At 44.8% G+C, this 14167-nt stretch overlaps 1 protein-coding gene across 4 annotated transcripts in view; it reads right to left on the bottom strand.

Annotated features, from left to right (window-relative positions):
• PTGR1 (prostaglandin reductase 1) overlaps positions 1-14167 on the bottom strand; it is a 39119-nt gene that overhangs the window by 6615 nt on the left and 18337 nt on the right. For 3 of the 4 annotated variants that reach the window (XM_030565786.1, XM_030565787.1, XM_030565784.1), the window contains 6 exons: positions 11529-11644; positions 6885-6930; positions 5865-5924; positions 3894-4058; positions 2892-3009; positions 892-1047 (listed from right to left, as the gene is read on the bottom strand). In XM_030565786.1, coding sequence (XP_030421646.1) covers positions 892-1047; positions 2892-3009; positions 3894-4058; positions 5865-5924; positions 6885-6930; positions 11529-11634 — 651 coding nt within the window. In that variant the 5' untranslated portion in view covers positions 11635-11644. Of the gene's footprint in view, positions 1-891; positions 1048-2891; positions 3010-3893; positions 4059-5864; positions 5925-6884; positions 6931-11528; positions 11645-12650; positions 12887-14167 lie in introns of those variants that run through there. The other variant, XM_030565788.1, reaches the window with a different exon arrangement.

Raw genomic sequence — 14167 nt, 5'->3', positions numbered from 1 at the left:
TTGCAGAGGCTGAGGGGAGAAGTGGTGAAGGGATGGAGTCATGCTGGCCTTCCTGAGCCAGCTGGCAGTGGGGGAGTTGTTTTAAACTATTAGTTACACATTTTTACTTTTACACAGTTTCTGCAATAAAACGAGAGGTATTTTGATTATAATGAGCTTGCCCTATTAGTATTATTTTATATTCCAGTGCTGCAAATTAGAACATTGTGCCAGGTACTGTGCAGACATAGACAGTCCCTGCCCCAAAAGTTTACAATCTAAACAGAAAAGAGAGACAAAGAGCAGGATAAAAAAACTGCTATTATCCCTGCTATTATTTTGAGAGTGGAAGGATGGTCATGTATTTAAGACACTCAAATGTGACTTGGTAGATCTAGGTTTGACAATGGGCAAATTACTTGATCTCTTTGTGCCTCAGTTCTCGGAGAACTGAGGCACAAAGAGATCAAGTAATTTGCCCATTGTCAAACCTAGATCTACCAAGTCACATTTGAGTGTCTTAAATACATGACCATCCTTCCACTCTCAAAACCCCTCAGACCTGCCACTGACAAGCCACCTTAGATTCATTTTACATATAACAACTTTCCTCTCCCTATCCCCCAGGGAAAGCAGAACAATTGTGCAGACCATCTCCCTGTTTCATTGTTATTCCTCCCTTCCAATGCTCCTGAGCTGGAACTTCAGAATTCCATGAAAACACAGGCCAGCAGTTTTTGCTAGCAAAAGAGGAATTTGAGAGGGAAAACTGAAACAGAGCATAAGCCCGGACATTCTCTCGGGGCTATTTCTCACAGGACTAGGCCACGACATTCCAAGTGCACATGTGCAGCAGAAAGAAGTGAACATTTGCAACAAACTGCACTCTTGCCAACCCCAGTTTGAACTCACGTTATCAAAGTAGCAGTTGTAGCCATCGGGTGAGGCCTTCCTCAGTGCTTCTTCCAAGGATCCTACAGTCTTATAGTTAAAGGCTTCATCAAAGCCAATCTGTTTCAGATAAGCAACCTTTTTATCTGAGCCAGCGCTGCCAACGACTTTGCAACCCTGGAGGAAAAGAAAATACATCTTAACTCACAGGTGGTTTCAGAATAAAATACAAAAGACAAATGAGATGCTACATGCCACCAAACAGCAGAGCCTGCAACTCTCCTTTGCCATTCCCTGCACAGCTTTGGAATGCTGCAGGTTCCCCAGCTCCTAGTGCCTTGAGTTGCCCTGTGAACGCTGATATCCCCTGCTTCTCTTTGCCCTGCACGGAAAGTGGTCATCAGGCCACATGGGACTTAGAACTGCTACACTAAGGTATTTTATAGTGGTTCAGTTAGCCTCTGTCCTAGATTTTAGTGCTTTAGCTATGGGGACCCAAAAAAGGAAGCTACCAAATACAATTTCAAGAGTGTCATTTTCAAGGATCCATCACTGAAGGGGTTAAATTTATGACGTATGACACAAACCACATAACAGTCACATTTCAGACCATTTCTCTTTGTGTTATTGACAGAGACAGAAAAATGTTTCTAAAATTGTGTATGTTATCCTCCCTTCCCTCCTCCCCCAACAATTTAATCTCCTGCAAGGCAGGGGTTCTCAACCCTTTTCTTTCTGAGGCCCCCCCACAAACATGCTATAAAAACTCCATGGCCCACCTGTGCTACTGTTTTTTGGCATACAAGAGCCAAGGCCAGTGTTAGCAAGCAGGGCTCCACACCACAGGGGGCCCCGCAAAACTAAGTTGCTCAGGCTTTGGCTTCAGCCCTGTGTCGTGGGGCTTTGGCTTTCTGCCCTGGGCCCCAGTGAGTCTAATACTGGCCCTCCTTGGTGGCCCCCTATAATCAGGAGCAGCACCAGGGTTTCTGGCGCCTTAGGCAGAATTCGGGAGGCTGCATTTTGTGCGCTCCCCACAGGGTGTGCGGAAGCTTCCAGTTCCATTCCCATCATGCCGCCAAAGAAGGACCCTCCGCCGAAATGCCGCAGGCGACAGCAGCAGTCATTGAGCTGCTCAATTGCCTGCCGTTGTTTTACGCGGCACGTCGGCAGAAGGTCCTTCTTCAGTGGTGCGACGGGATCGGAACTGGAAGCTCCCGTGCGCCCCGTGAGGAGCACACAAAATGCCGCCCCCTGAATCCTGGTGCCCTAGGTGACCGCCTAGGGTCGCCTAATGGAAGCGCTGGCCTTGCCTATAACCTACTCATGGCCACCCAGGGGGCCCAAGCCCCTGGTTGAGAACTACTGCTGTAAGGTACATATATTGTATGGTGCTTGTGGTGTAGTGGCAATATGTATGAGGAAAGCACGTGCTCTATCACTGACTAAGGAGAGTGCTGGTTGGAAGGTTTGCACCAGCTGAGTGATAAATGCAGGCAAGAATTGGTCATGCTATTTTTTTTATTCCCTGGGGGCAATACTCTGTTTCTCATCTGGCTCTTGACTACCACACTGCTAGATACGCATAGCTAACTGCATCTGTGATCCTGGTTCTTGCAGGAAGCCTGTCTGCTTTAGTGCATTATGGCGACACTATTGACAGGGAGAACAGATCAGTGACATACACACATTGCAAACTGCTAGCTATGCTCCTGGGCTCAATAGCCTGATGCTCTTTCCAGGCCTAGCCCTAGTCACATGGAGGCAATGGGGTTTCTCAGCTGAGTGAGGCTTCACAGGGTGGGGCTAGCAGTCCCCAGGAGCAATAGTAATTGGAAACAACTGCATCATTTTAATTTAATTATCCTACTAAAAATGCCTTGCCAGAGTTAAACCACTGATCTTGGAGCAAGTCCCATCTAAGAGATGCTTTGTCCCCCTTCCTCCTAAGCACTCAAATCCCTCCACTGCTCCCCTTGGCTTGGCAGTCTATGGTGTTCATATGAACAATTCAAGCCACTCACTCCAATTTTAGCAAGCTGCCCCACCACTGAACCCACAGCTCCAGCTGCTGCATTAACCAGCACCGTGTCTCCTGCTCTAATCTTGCAGATCTCAAATAGGCCGAAGTATGCAGTGAGGCTGAAAGAGAAAGGAAATGTTCAGTGGAGATTGGTGGAGACGTTACAAATGCAGTTGGGTCATGCTTTATGTTGCTTTCCAGGGGAGGAGATATCTCATCCCATTAGAGATTCTTTTTCCTCGTTCTATATGAAGTGCTCGGCATTATTTATAATGTGTACAAAATCCATTCAAGCTATTTGAATGCGGAAAGCTACACATCTTGCCCATCTTTTTAAGAAGCTTCTGTTTTGCCCAGATCGCAAATAGCACGTTGCAAGCTTTCCATGTGGCTTGTCCTACAAATATAGAGGTAAGAAAAGAAGCAAGTTAGGAGGAACTAGGCAAGAGAAAGCATGTGTGGAATGGAATTTCTTCTGAATTTAGGGCAGGGTTACCATGAACAGTAGCTCTGTTCGACAGGTGTAGATGTGCTTTTGATGCTGCTATTTGACTGTAGAATTCTACAGCTGCATATGTTTCCATCTTTTTGCAAACTTGGGAAATACAGAGAAATCAGCAGAGCAAGATCAGTATTTTATGAGTCCTGGCGTGTTACCACTGAAATCAAAATGAGTCCTTCCATCAACTCTAATGTCTGTTGGACTGGGCCTTTGGTCTGCTTTTCAATTCCAGCACAATACTCTGTCCCGATCCCATATGGCCAAGAAGCAACTGTGCGGTCTCCCAGTAGGGGGAAAAGAGGCTCCAAATGGAGACATAGAGCTATAAGTCTCCCACACACAGGATGGGTCAAAATTCAGTCCCTCTTCAGTGGCAAGAGCCTCTCAGAGCATGCACTGATTAGGCTCAAATGTGGCGTGGTAGAGCCTGCACACAGATGGCTGGAAATCTCAATGCAGCGAAGTTTGGTTAGTCTTTATATAGCATGTGCTATGACTTACCCTGGCATGCCAACTGTCCCGAGAGCCAAAGATCTGGGGATCTTTTCTGGCCAAGAAGGAAGCAGCTGTAGATCTTTCCCATCAGAGATGAAGTGAGTTGTCCAGCCTGAATTAGCCACAACATAGGTCCCTACTGGGTAGGTGGGATTCTTGCTTTCCATGACTCTGAGAAGACAAACGAAAGCCACACTTTACAACCAGCTCCTTCTCCCTAGCTTTACTAAGCATTTACACAGGGCTCGGGGCTGTGTGAGGGTTAGGAGGAAATGCTCCCTTTAGGCAGGTGAACGCAAAACTAGCTACACTGCACATTTCCTGCACCTTTTTCTGGTACATGGCCAGAGGAGTTACCATACTGAATCAGACCTATGCTCCTAATATGTTAAGGAGGATCTCAAGCCAAAACCCTGACTGAAACACCAGTTCAGTTTGAATCTTGAGTTGATCCCTGCAGCTTGGCCAGAAGGAGAGAGGAAGGTTGGGGAAATGGTATCTCACAGGGACAGAACAGAAGAGGCAGTTCCCTATTCAGTAAACCAGGTCCCTTTTCAAAGGCTGAAGACATTTCACCTTCTAAAGGCTGCTCCTCTTGTAAGACAGAAAGGGCTCTTTAAGAACAGCCTGAAAACTGTATCAGCTTGGGACTCTAATAATGAAGATAGTTGAACAAAAATAACAAAATTCAGCAGAAGGTGCACATGATCCTTTGGCACCAGATGCTGTGAATTCCTCAGCTCATTTCAAGTGAAGTGTTACAGCTACTGATTGTACCTGACCTCTCGCTCAGAGGATTAGGGCTTAAATTTCCTCCCAACCTCTGGTTTCCCACACAGGACCATAAAGAAGTCTGATGATGATGAAGACTCTAGCATTCCTTGGCAATGGTGAAGTCGCCATACGCCTTATCAGTAAAAGGAGTAAGGTGACTGAAGAGTATTCTCAGCTAGAATTGCTGACTGTACCGTTCCTGGGCAAGCAGTTATTACACAGCACATTACGTCCTGCACACAAGATGACACCTCAGGATATGACCACTTGTGCAGTGTTAGCCTTTCCTGCTCTGTCTTGTAAGAACTCCCTTCAATGGCACTGCTCATGTGAGTAACACAAGTAGGGGTAGTCTCGAGGCCTCCGAACAAGCTCTAAGTAGTACTAGAAGGCAGTACGGCTTCATAGGATGCACTTGCTTTCTGACGGGTTACAAACTGATAAAGAAAGTGCTTGCCAAGAAATATGGGGCCTCACAGAGAAGTATTGACTAAAAGATGTAGCCAGTTGTGGTTCATAATGAAAAATGTTTGAGACCAAATAACCAAACTTAGCCAAATTTACTGTCTAAGGACAAAACAGCACAATACAAAAAGGAGACATATGTACCCTTCTTCCCAGAAGCAATTCTTCACTCACAGCATGTTCTCCTTACACAGAAGGTGTGTCTCGATGATACCCCCAAAACCACTCATATTTATATCATGGCTGATTACAAGTTAAAAAGCACCTTATACCTCATCTAAGATCTAACCCACCAGTTCCTTCACTTATTTTTCTGGACCTTTCCTTCTCTCTCTTTTGGATAGCACATTCCAAACAAGTTGGACATAGAGGTACATCCCAACCTCTGCAAGGACACACCATTTATATATCTCGTCTTTGACAGATTTCTTAATGCCAGTTTACTTACTTCAGATTTGCAGTGTTGTGAGATACTTGACATGGATGAACAGAATCGTAGGGAGAACATAATGCATACAGTTACCCTATGTATTCTATAACTTTATGTATATAATCTATGGTATATTAGTATCGTTCACATAATACCTATTAATGTGCTGCATTGGCTAACAAAGTAATATAAGCTGCATGCAACCATCTCTTATAAGTGACGTATCTTCTCTAGTGCTTTGACTCTCCTGTATGGAAGATGATAGTGAGTTAGGAAAAAAGAAATCAAGCAACTAATGAAGACCTTACCTAGCAACTTGGCTGCCTATCATTATGTCTCCCTCTTTCATCATTGTCCTGCTATAAGGTCTGAAACACACAAAATGAAGATAGAGCCTTAATTAAGTGCAAAACAGTCACTACAGATTAGTGTCCATTAGTGACCTGGCCACTGCTGACTATGCCAGGTATCTGCAGAGAGACAGAGAGAGAGTTACGTTCTCGTTTTAACAAAAATAAAATATTGTTCCTAGCCAACCACTCATGAGTGGAGATGCCCCTTGATCAACTACCGTGCTGGGATAACTTATTACAAAGTGCTAGTCCCCTGCCATTACGCGATTACAATTACAATTGGAGAACACAGCTAGTACCTTCACGATACGGCATGGGTCAGGGACTCAGAAGAACTGGGTTTAATTCCTGGCTCTACCACAGACTTCCTTTGTGACTTTAATCTCTCTGTGCCTCAGTTCCCCATCTATAAAATGGAAATAACAACACTTCCATTCTCATGCCACTTCTCTATCTATGTAGACTAAACTCTTCAGGGCAGGGCGTGTCTCTTGCTGAGTGTAGACACAGCACCTAGCGGAGTGGAGCCCTGAGCTCAGTTGAAGCCACTAGGTTCTGTTGGAATATAAACAGTAATAATAATAATTAGGACTTGCAGCATAGATGAACAGAACAGCATTTCACCTGAGCTCCCAGACAGTCCATTCAAATCCAGTAAAGCCCAGTGAAATTCTGTGGCTGTAGTGTAGTTATTGCACAGTTCAGACCTGTCCACTCTGCATGACTGAGCTGTGCTTTAGCTTTATGCTGTGGAAGTGGGGAGGATACTGTGCTGTAACCAGCTTCACCAATGTGGTCGCTGCTACAGCGTAGATGTTGGGGAAGACATAGGTGGGGCTCTGGTGTTTCTATAGGGCAGGTAGTCCCTGAAAGGACTGTGGAAAGCCGGATGCTCTGAATAAGCACTGCTTTTAGGATTCAAAATAGCAATTCAAAGTAGTAAACTAAACTGAAAAGGAAGAAAGAAAAGCGTACCTCATGTAAGGATCAACACTGAGAAACACAGATTCAAACAGCACATCTGCAATTAAAAAGGATTAGCAGTTACATTAGGACCTACAGTAAGTAAATATCAAATGTTACAAGAAAGTGCACTGACCTATCGCAGAGTGCTCTGGATTCCCTTCAGAGCTGCTAAGCGAAAGTGACAGAGATCAAATCAAGTTTCTAGGCTTTGTCTAAGTTACTGCTACACAGTTAGCAGAGAAGGCAAACGGACATAGCCTTCTGTTTTGTTTTTGAGACCATTGTGGAAGGAAGGTTTCTAGAACACGCAGTCTGTCTTCCTTTCCTGTACCCCAGGGATGGGCAACTGGGGGCCTGGAGGCTGCATACAGCCAGACAGAGCATTTTATTTGGCCCACCATGGGTGTAGCTACAGGTGGGCCCAAGTGGATCATCGCCCACCCAATTAGACTCCAGGCCCATCCAAATCAGAGCCTGAGAGGAAGTGACTCTGCCTGCACCTAGTGGGAGGGAAGCAGCAAGAGGCTGTGCCAGCCCCGAATAGAGGATGCTGAAAGAAGAAGAGAGGTGGTTCTTCCCACCTCCTGGAGTAAGGGCAGGAAGAGGAGGCAGCTCCTCAATCACAGCAGGATCCCTCCAGGATAGCCTTGATGGACAGCGCCTGGGATTACCGAGCAAGAGCTGTGCATCCCGGGTGGCAGGGACAGGGGCAGGGGTGGTGTCCAGGGGCACGAGCTTGTCCACATTCCTGGAGATGGTGGAGCTGAACATGGGCGAGCAGGTTTCTCTGCTGGTGGGCCCTTCTGCACACTGAGAAAAGGTCAGTCAGTGAAGTATGTGTGTTTAACCTGGGACTTTGGGGTGGGGGGTTGTAGTTAAAGGTTGTTTTGTAAGGGGCTGTTATATTTAAGAACACTTCTTTTACATGGTTAATACACAGATAATTATATGCTAACACGCTGCACTGTAGCAAACGTTTCTAAGTTACGCAATATGTCATCTCTAACAAAAAACAAAATAAGTATGGCCTGCCAAAGGGTTTCAGTGGAGTCTGCAGCCCTCTACCACTTTAGCACTGCTCATCCCTGCTATATCCCTTTCCTTTGTAATAAGCTCAGAAGTCCAGGCACCCACACAGAGAACTGTTACCTTTTAAGACCCATGCAAAAAATCCTTTATTACCATTATTCAGCCAACAGAGGGTGCTGACAGACCACATTCACCCACGCGTAGGCCCCAAGGCAGATTACTTGGACATAAATAAACATTTATGCCCCATTTACTTTTTCTCCCTTAAATTTCAAAGAGGGGATGTTGTTTGGTAATTTTGGACCACTCTGATTTGGTTTGTTTAACATAAGTGGTTTACAAGAACAAATGATATTAGAAAAGTTATCATTTAAAAGCTATTAATACCAGGGCGCAGGGGTGAGAGATTGGGGTTGGAGGTGTCTGTGTTAACAAACTCTTGCTGTCACTGATGACAACCCAGCCCCAGAGAACTGTGCAAGTACACGAAAAGCCAGAAAGTTAAACGGCTTAGTCTCTTTGCATTCAAAGCCATTTAAGTAGCAGGGAGGGAAAGCTGCTTTTTAAAAATAACATTACTTTAACCTAAAGGTCTCCCCAGCTCCACTTTAAGGATTTAAAAGGGAAGGGAAAGACCAAATAAGTTTTCTTAACTACGGGCAGGAATGGAATTGTATTTTTTAAGAGTCCCTGAAAACTAGTTTCTTCCTTTTTAACGGATGTACATTTCAAACCTGCCATCTGCAAGCATATCTAGATGTTTTAACATCATCTCTATGATACTCTTAATCATGTAACAGATATATTAGGTAATGCGCCATCATTTCTTAATGCCCAGACGTATGGCTAGTGCCAAAGGCAAGGAAACACTTGTTGCAACTATTTATATATTCCGATAATAAAAAAAAAAAAGCACAATCCTAGGCACATGTAGGTCCATTTTATGTTGTCTGTCTGGGCAGGCAGTGTATTAAAAATCCTTGGATTTTTGTAAATTCCCCTGGAATTACTGCTGGAAATGGCCAGGTAATATAGAATGGAGAGGGGTGAAATAGTAAGCGTGACACACATGGATGTTCACCAGAACTGAAGAGACAGGTCATTTCTCTCCGGACAGTGTTGGGAGCATTGCTTTAAAAATGCAGAAATTCAGGAATATGGCCTAGTCAATCAGGGGGAATTTTCTAATTTTGCCAACTCTGCTAAATTATGCATTATGGGTACAGTAAGCAGCCTGTGTTTCCATAGAGCCTTACAAATAGACTGGATAGACAGCCATAGACGCTCCCTTTCTCTGGGCTCAAAGCCCTTTCTGCTATTGTAATGCCCTTAGGGTGTGTCCACACTGCAATTAGACACCTGCAGCTGGCCAGTGCCAGCTGACTCAGGCTCTCAGGGCTCGGGCTAAATGGCTGTTTAACTGCTGTGCCAACTTATGGGATCAGGCAGAAGCCTGGGCTTTAGGACCTTGTGAAGTTGGAGGACCCAGAAGTCGCCAGCCCAAACATGATACAGCCCCTTAGAGCCTGGGTCAGCTGGCACAGGCCAGACGAAGGCGTATAATTACAGTGTAGCCATACTTCTAGAGTGTAGAGAGCATAGTCCACAAGGCAGAGGAAGCACTGGTTGTTCCAGGGGAGGGCTGGAGAGAGGGAGAGTGACGGAGGCGCGGGTGTTTCTGTAGCTCCAGCTCTCCTGAAAGGAACAAACTGGAGCTGGATCCAGTATCATTGCTGCCCAGAGCTGTATGGGGCCGTGACTACTGGGGTTTGTGACCTTGCATTGGGAAAAAGGACAGAAGCTGCAGCTAGCTATGTGAGGAGGTTGTCACTCTGGATGGGTTTGCAGAGACCTGCAGAAGAGGGCACCAGAGGAGTTTGTTGGGGAAAGTTTACTGGTATTGAAGATGACCAGGAGCACCCAAGACTCGCTGCCAGATTAGAACTTTTCCCAGGATTCCCAAACTCTTGGTCTAGATGCATTGGTAGTGTCTGTCCCTTCATACTGGGGTACCATGGAGCACATGGGTCTGTGTTTTGCATGTAACCCTGTTTTACTGCTCCATCTGCTCCCCCTATTGTTTTTCTCTATTCATCCCCCTGTAAACAAATATTTCCCTTTCCTAAATTGTTGTGCTATACAGGGGGGAGGGGTGCACTTTTTTTCTTCCTCCTCCCCCCCACACACAGCAGGGGGGTTGGAGCAGGTGCTCCTGGGAGGGAGTTTCCCTGCTGTGTTCTTGTGCACACCTTTTCTTGGCTGGAGCCGCTCCGCAGAGTGGACTCCATCTTGGCCAGGAAGGCACGACAACTGCACTATTTATTTTTTTTTTAAATAAAAATCCAGACGTGAGTGTTCTGTTGAATTAGGCCTGCCTTCTGGCTGGGAGCACAGGGCAAGCTTCCAGGTTTGCTGTGTCAATAATAAGGCTTGAAACATCTGCCAGATCCCTACTGGCTGGAGAATTAAACCTGCTATCCAGAAAAGAGATCAAGGACAGGTTTGAAGTGAGGGCAAACGGCACCAGTGGGGTCCAGGAGCAATGTTCTGGTGAAAGCCCAGTCCCCCAGCTACTGGCTTAGGGCCTCCATCTTTCATGTCAATCTCTGGCTAGCAGGTGTTTCATGCACTTCAAGTTCAAGCACCTTCTCTCTGCTGGAAGGAAGAGTTTGCTGTATCTTTTCCCCACTCCAGAGATTCCTGTTTAGTGTGAGGACAGGTGTCGACTACTCTACTTTTTGGGCCCAACTCCTCGGTGAATAACTGGAGCATATGCATATCTGCCACTGTTCCAGGCAGCAGCACCAGCACAAAAATGACATAATTCACCATAATTTCTCTGCTGCCCACAGGGCTTTGACTAGAAGCAGTGAAAATGACCAGTCTTGTTAATTTAATTCCCCTTCTGTATGATCAATCTCTGCCTGTCTGCAGACTGAGGAAGAGAACACTATAATCGATTCACGTTCGGAAGGTTATCTTTACAATCTGATGATATGATGGTGATGGCATAATTTAAAAAAATAAATAAAACTTTACATTCCATACACTTCCGCACCTTAGGCCTCCAAACTCATCAGGTCAAGTTTCCTACTTGCCACCGGCCTGTGGCCAAGGGGAATTTTCAAGTCCTGGTTAGCAGTATATAGCTCTCAGTACATCTTTGTAGCAGGCGCGCACACACACACACACACCCCAGCCCACAGGACAATCTTACTCATTTGCGGCCAACTGGGTGGGTCTGTTATCAGACTCCTAATGGTAAAGATGGGGATTTTCAAAAGCACCCAGCTCAGCACTGATCTAACTCCCACCAAAGTCAGTGACTCATTGATTTCAGTGGAAGCAGAGATGGGTGAATGCGGAGCACTTTAGAAAATCCCGCCCTAAATGTCTGCTCATCCACGTGAACACTGCTGAGCCAGAGATTCGGCACATGAACCTCAGGGGATTCTTTGTCGAGTCACACAACTCCAGATCTTTGCCAAATCCCAGCCTGCTCGTCCTTTTGTAAAGCTCAGTTCACAGAAATGTATTAATTATTCTAGATTTGCACACTGCGCTATGAGTAGAAAGACTAAATATAGTCCTAACACCAGCTACATGAAGGAACATGCTCCTTACCTCCATCCTTTAGCTTTGGGAGCTCCACCTCTTTCAGCTCAAAGTCACTTGTTTTGGGAAAGCCCTCAAAATGCTTTCTCAGCGTCCAAGACTTGGCTCTCACCATCCTGGACCACCTGCATGAGAAGACAGCCCAACCAAAATCAAAAGTTGGAATACAGAAGGCTGCACAGCCATTCTGATCCCCCCCGGCCCCCTCGCTGCAAGATTAGATATTGTCAGGCATCCATGCCTGAGCATCTCCATCTCTGTGCTTAACCATTTCAGGCTAAGCACTGACCCTGAAAACATACTGAGAGTTTGTCAAGTCTTTTATACGTGCACTTACCAGGGTTTACTATTTTTTAAAGTACCTTTCCGTGCCTCGGTGAAGGATGCCCGAGAACTGTCTTAGTTACTCCAGGGACCTTTCTAGTCCTAGAACAGCCCAGGAAGGGGAGGGCATAAAGGCGGCTTACAGTTGTTGGGGACCCCGGTGCCCCAATAATGGCAAGGTTCGTTGTCTAACCGCGAGAGTGACAGGCAACACCAGCAAATCATCTCAGCCCCCACTTCGCTTGGCTGTGAATTCTGTGCCACAGTTCTTAAAGACACAGCACAGAATCTCATCCATATATTCTAAAAGAAATCTAAAAAGGTGGCAGCCTGATTGGCTATAAATCCTCAATTAAAGGGTTTTCTTTATATCAGTTAAAATCTACAAATTCAGCCTAGTTAAAAGGACTTAGCACTGAAAACCAATTGTTACCTGTTTTAGCCAAAGTTCAAATCACAGCTGCAAAGGCAAATAAAGCCTCTACATTTTAACCCTGATACAGTGGCTAACCCTTCCCCACATGTCTGCCAATAGGTGGTACAAAACAGATCGATACACCTGATAAACACAGATTTTAATAACCAAATGTTTCAAACAATGGCATTAGAGTTTCTCAAGTTTAGAAGTACAGCACATTAAACTGAGAACACCCTTTAATCGGTGTTTTCCATAAGACAATCCTAGGGAACTTTCCCAGGTGAATCTGACAGGTGTTTATACACACATGCACAGCCTTTTTTATACCTTTCAAAAAATTGGATGGACCCTCCCCTCGACAAAAGAAAAAGAGAAAAGTGGATACTTATTATAAAGATTTGCACTCTCTTCAGCTCCTGCTGGTAAGGAACCAGGTGGTGTTCTGCAGGCTGCTTTTTGCCAACAGGCTCAGTGGATCAGAGCAGAAGCCCAGTCAGCGACTGGAATAGCCAACCTCGGGATATTGAGGTTTCTCCTCTGCAAGGTGATCCGTCTTACAGATTCTGGAACCTCAGTCTTTCCTCAAGTGGGTAACCAACGGCAAAGATCTCTGCTTTTATCCACAGTGGATATGAATTTCCCTTGGCCCGCCTACAGTGCCTATCTTCAAACTATTAGCAAATCAGGTTCACAAGTGATTTGACTTAGTCCAATCGAGTGTCAAAATAGTTCATTTGTAAAAAAAGTTCCAAGACAGCAAACATTAACTCATAAAAGGGTCACTCCATGACTAAGCAACTTTAACTTTAAATACACGAAACGTTTGCAGGTCACCCTGGCTGCTGATCCAGGAGTCCTCCAAAAAAATATATTGCCATTCAGACAACAGATAATGCTTTGGGGGCAGCTGGTGAGAGCCAACGGAGGTATCATCTCACTAGCTTTTATAGAAAGTCCAATACAAAAATCCAATCATTAAAAATAAACCTCAAAAAAAAAAGTCACTCAATGCATCCAAAACAAAAATGGGTCCAAACATATGACACACACCACTACTACCACTTTCTCCTTGTTATTCTCAAAGCAGGCCTATGTTCTTACTCTTTTTTTGCAGACAAAGCAATTTCAGCAACTTTTCTGTTTTAGAACTCAGTTCTGTTTTCTCAAATTTTATTTTTAACCTATATCTTTCAGCCAAAATTTAGTTTAAAGACCATCATGCGAAAAAAACAACAACACATTTTTGTTTCCTGGGGCCAACAGGTAAAGTTTTCAAAAGCACCAAAATGTCTTAGGAGCCTAAGCAAATTTCAGTGAGACTTAGGTTCTTGAGGCTTGAATCCTCAAAGGTATTTAGGTGCCTAACTCCCATTGATTTCATGGAAGTTAGGTACCTAAATAACTGAGGATTTCAGTATTTATTCCTTTTGAAAATGGGGCTTAGGCTTATAAAGTCATTTAGGCTCTTTGGAAATTTTGACCATATTTACCTATATAGCCTTGTTATTTCTAACAATAGTCTCTGATTATCCACCTAGTATTGCCGCTCTCCTTTAGCAGTCAACAAGTTGTTAAATATTAATAAGCTTTGGCACTTCACCGCATTGGAGTGAACTGTGTGTCGTAAGAGGGCCTTTGAACAGACTTCACTATCTTGGGTCTTACCGAGGGGCCCAATCACTCTTTCCTGTCACAATAACCACCAAATTCAAAGTCTATGCAGGATTTATCAAGGTGAGAGAATCAGCACAAAGCACCGGGCCTATCTACAAACAAGCCAAGACAGCAGTCTTAGGGAATGGTGACTTTGCAGTTAAACACTTTGCACCATTTTCAGATACTAAAAGGCACATGTGTGGGGTTTGTGGTAGGCCAATGGAGAACATACACAAGGTGTACATTACTT

Source organism: Gopherus evgoodei, chromosome 6 (genome assembly GCF_007399415.2).
Source record: "Gopherus evgoodei ecotype Sinaloan lineage chromosome 6, rGopEvg1_v1.p, whole genome shotgun sequence".
NCBI classification, from domain to species: Eukaryota; Metazoa; Chordata; order Testudines; family Testudinidae; genus Gopherus; species Gopherus evgoodei.
This window is presented reverse-complemented; position numbering and strand designations above follow the sequence as displayed.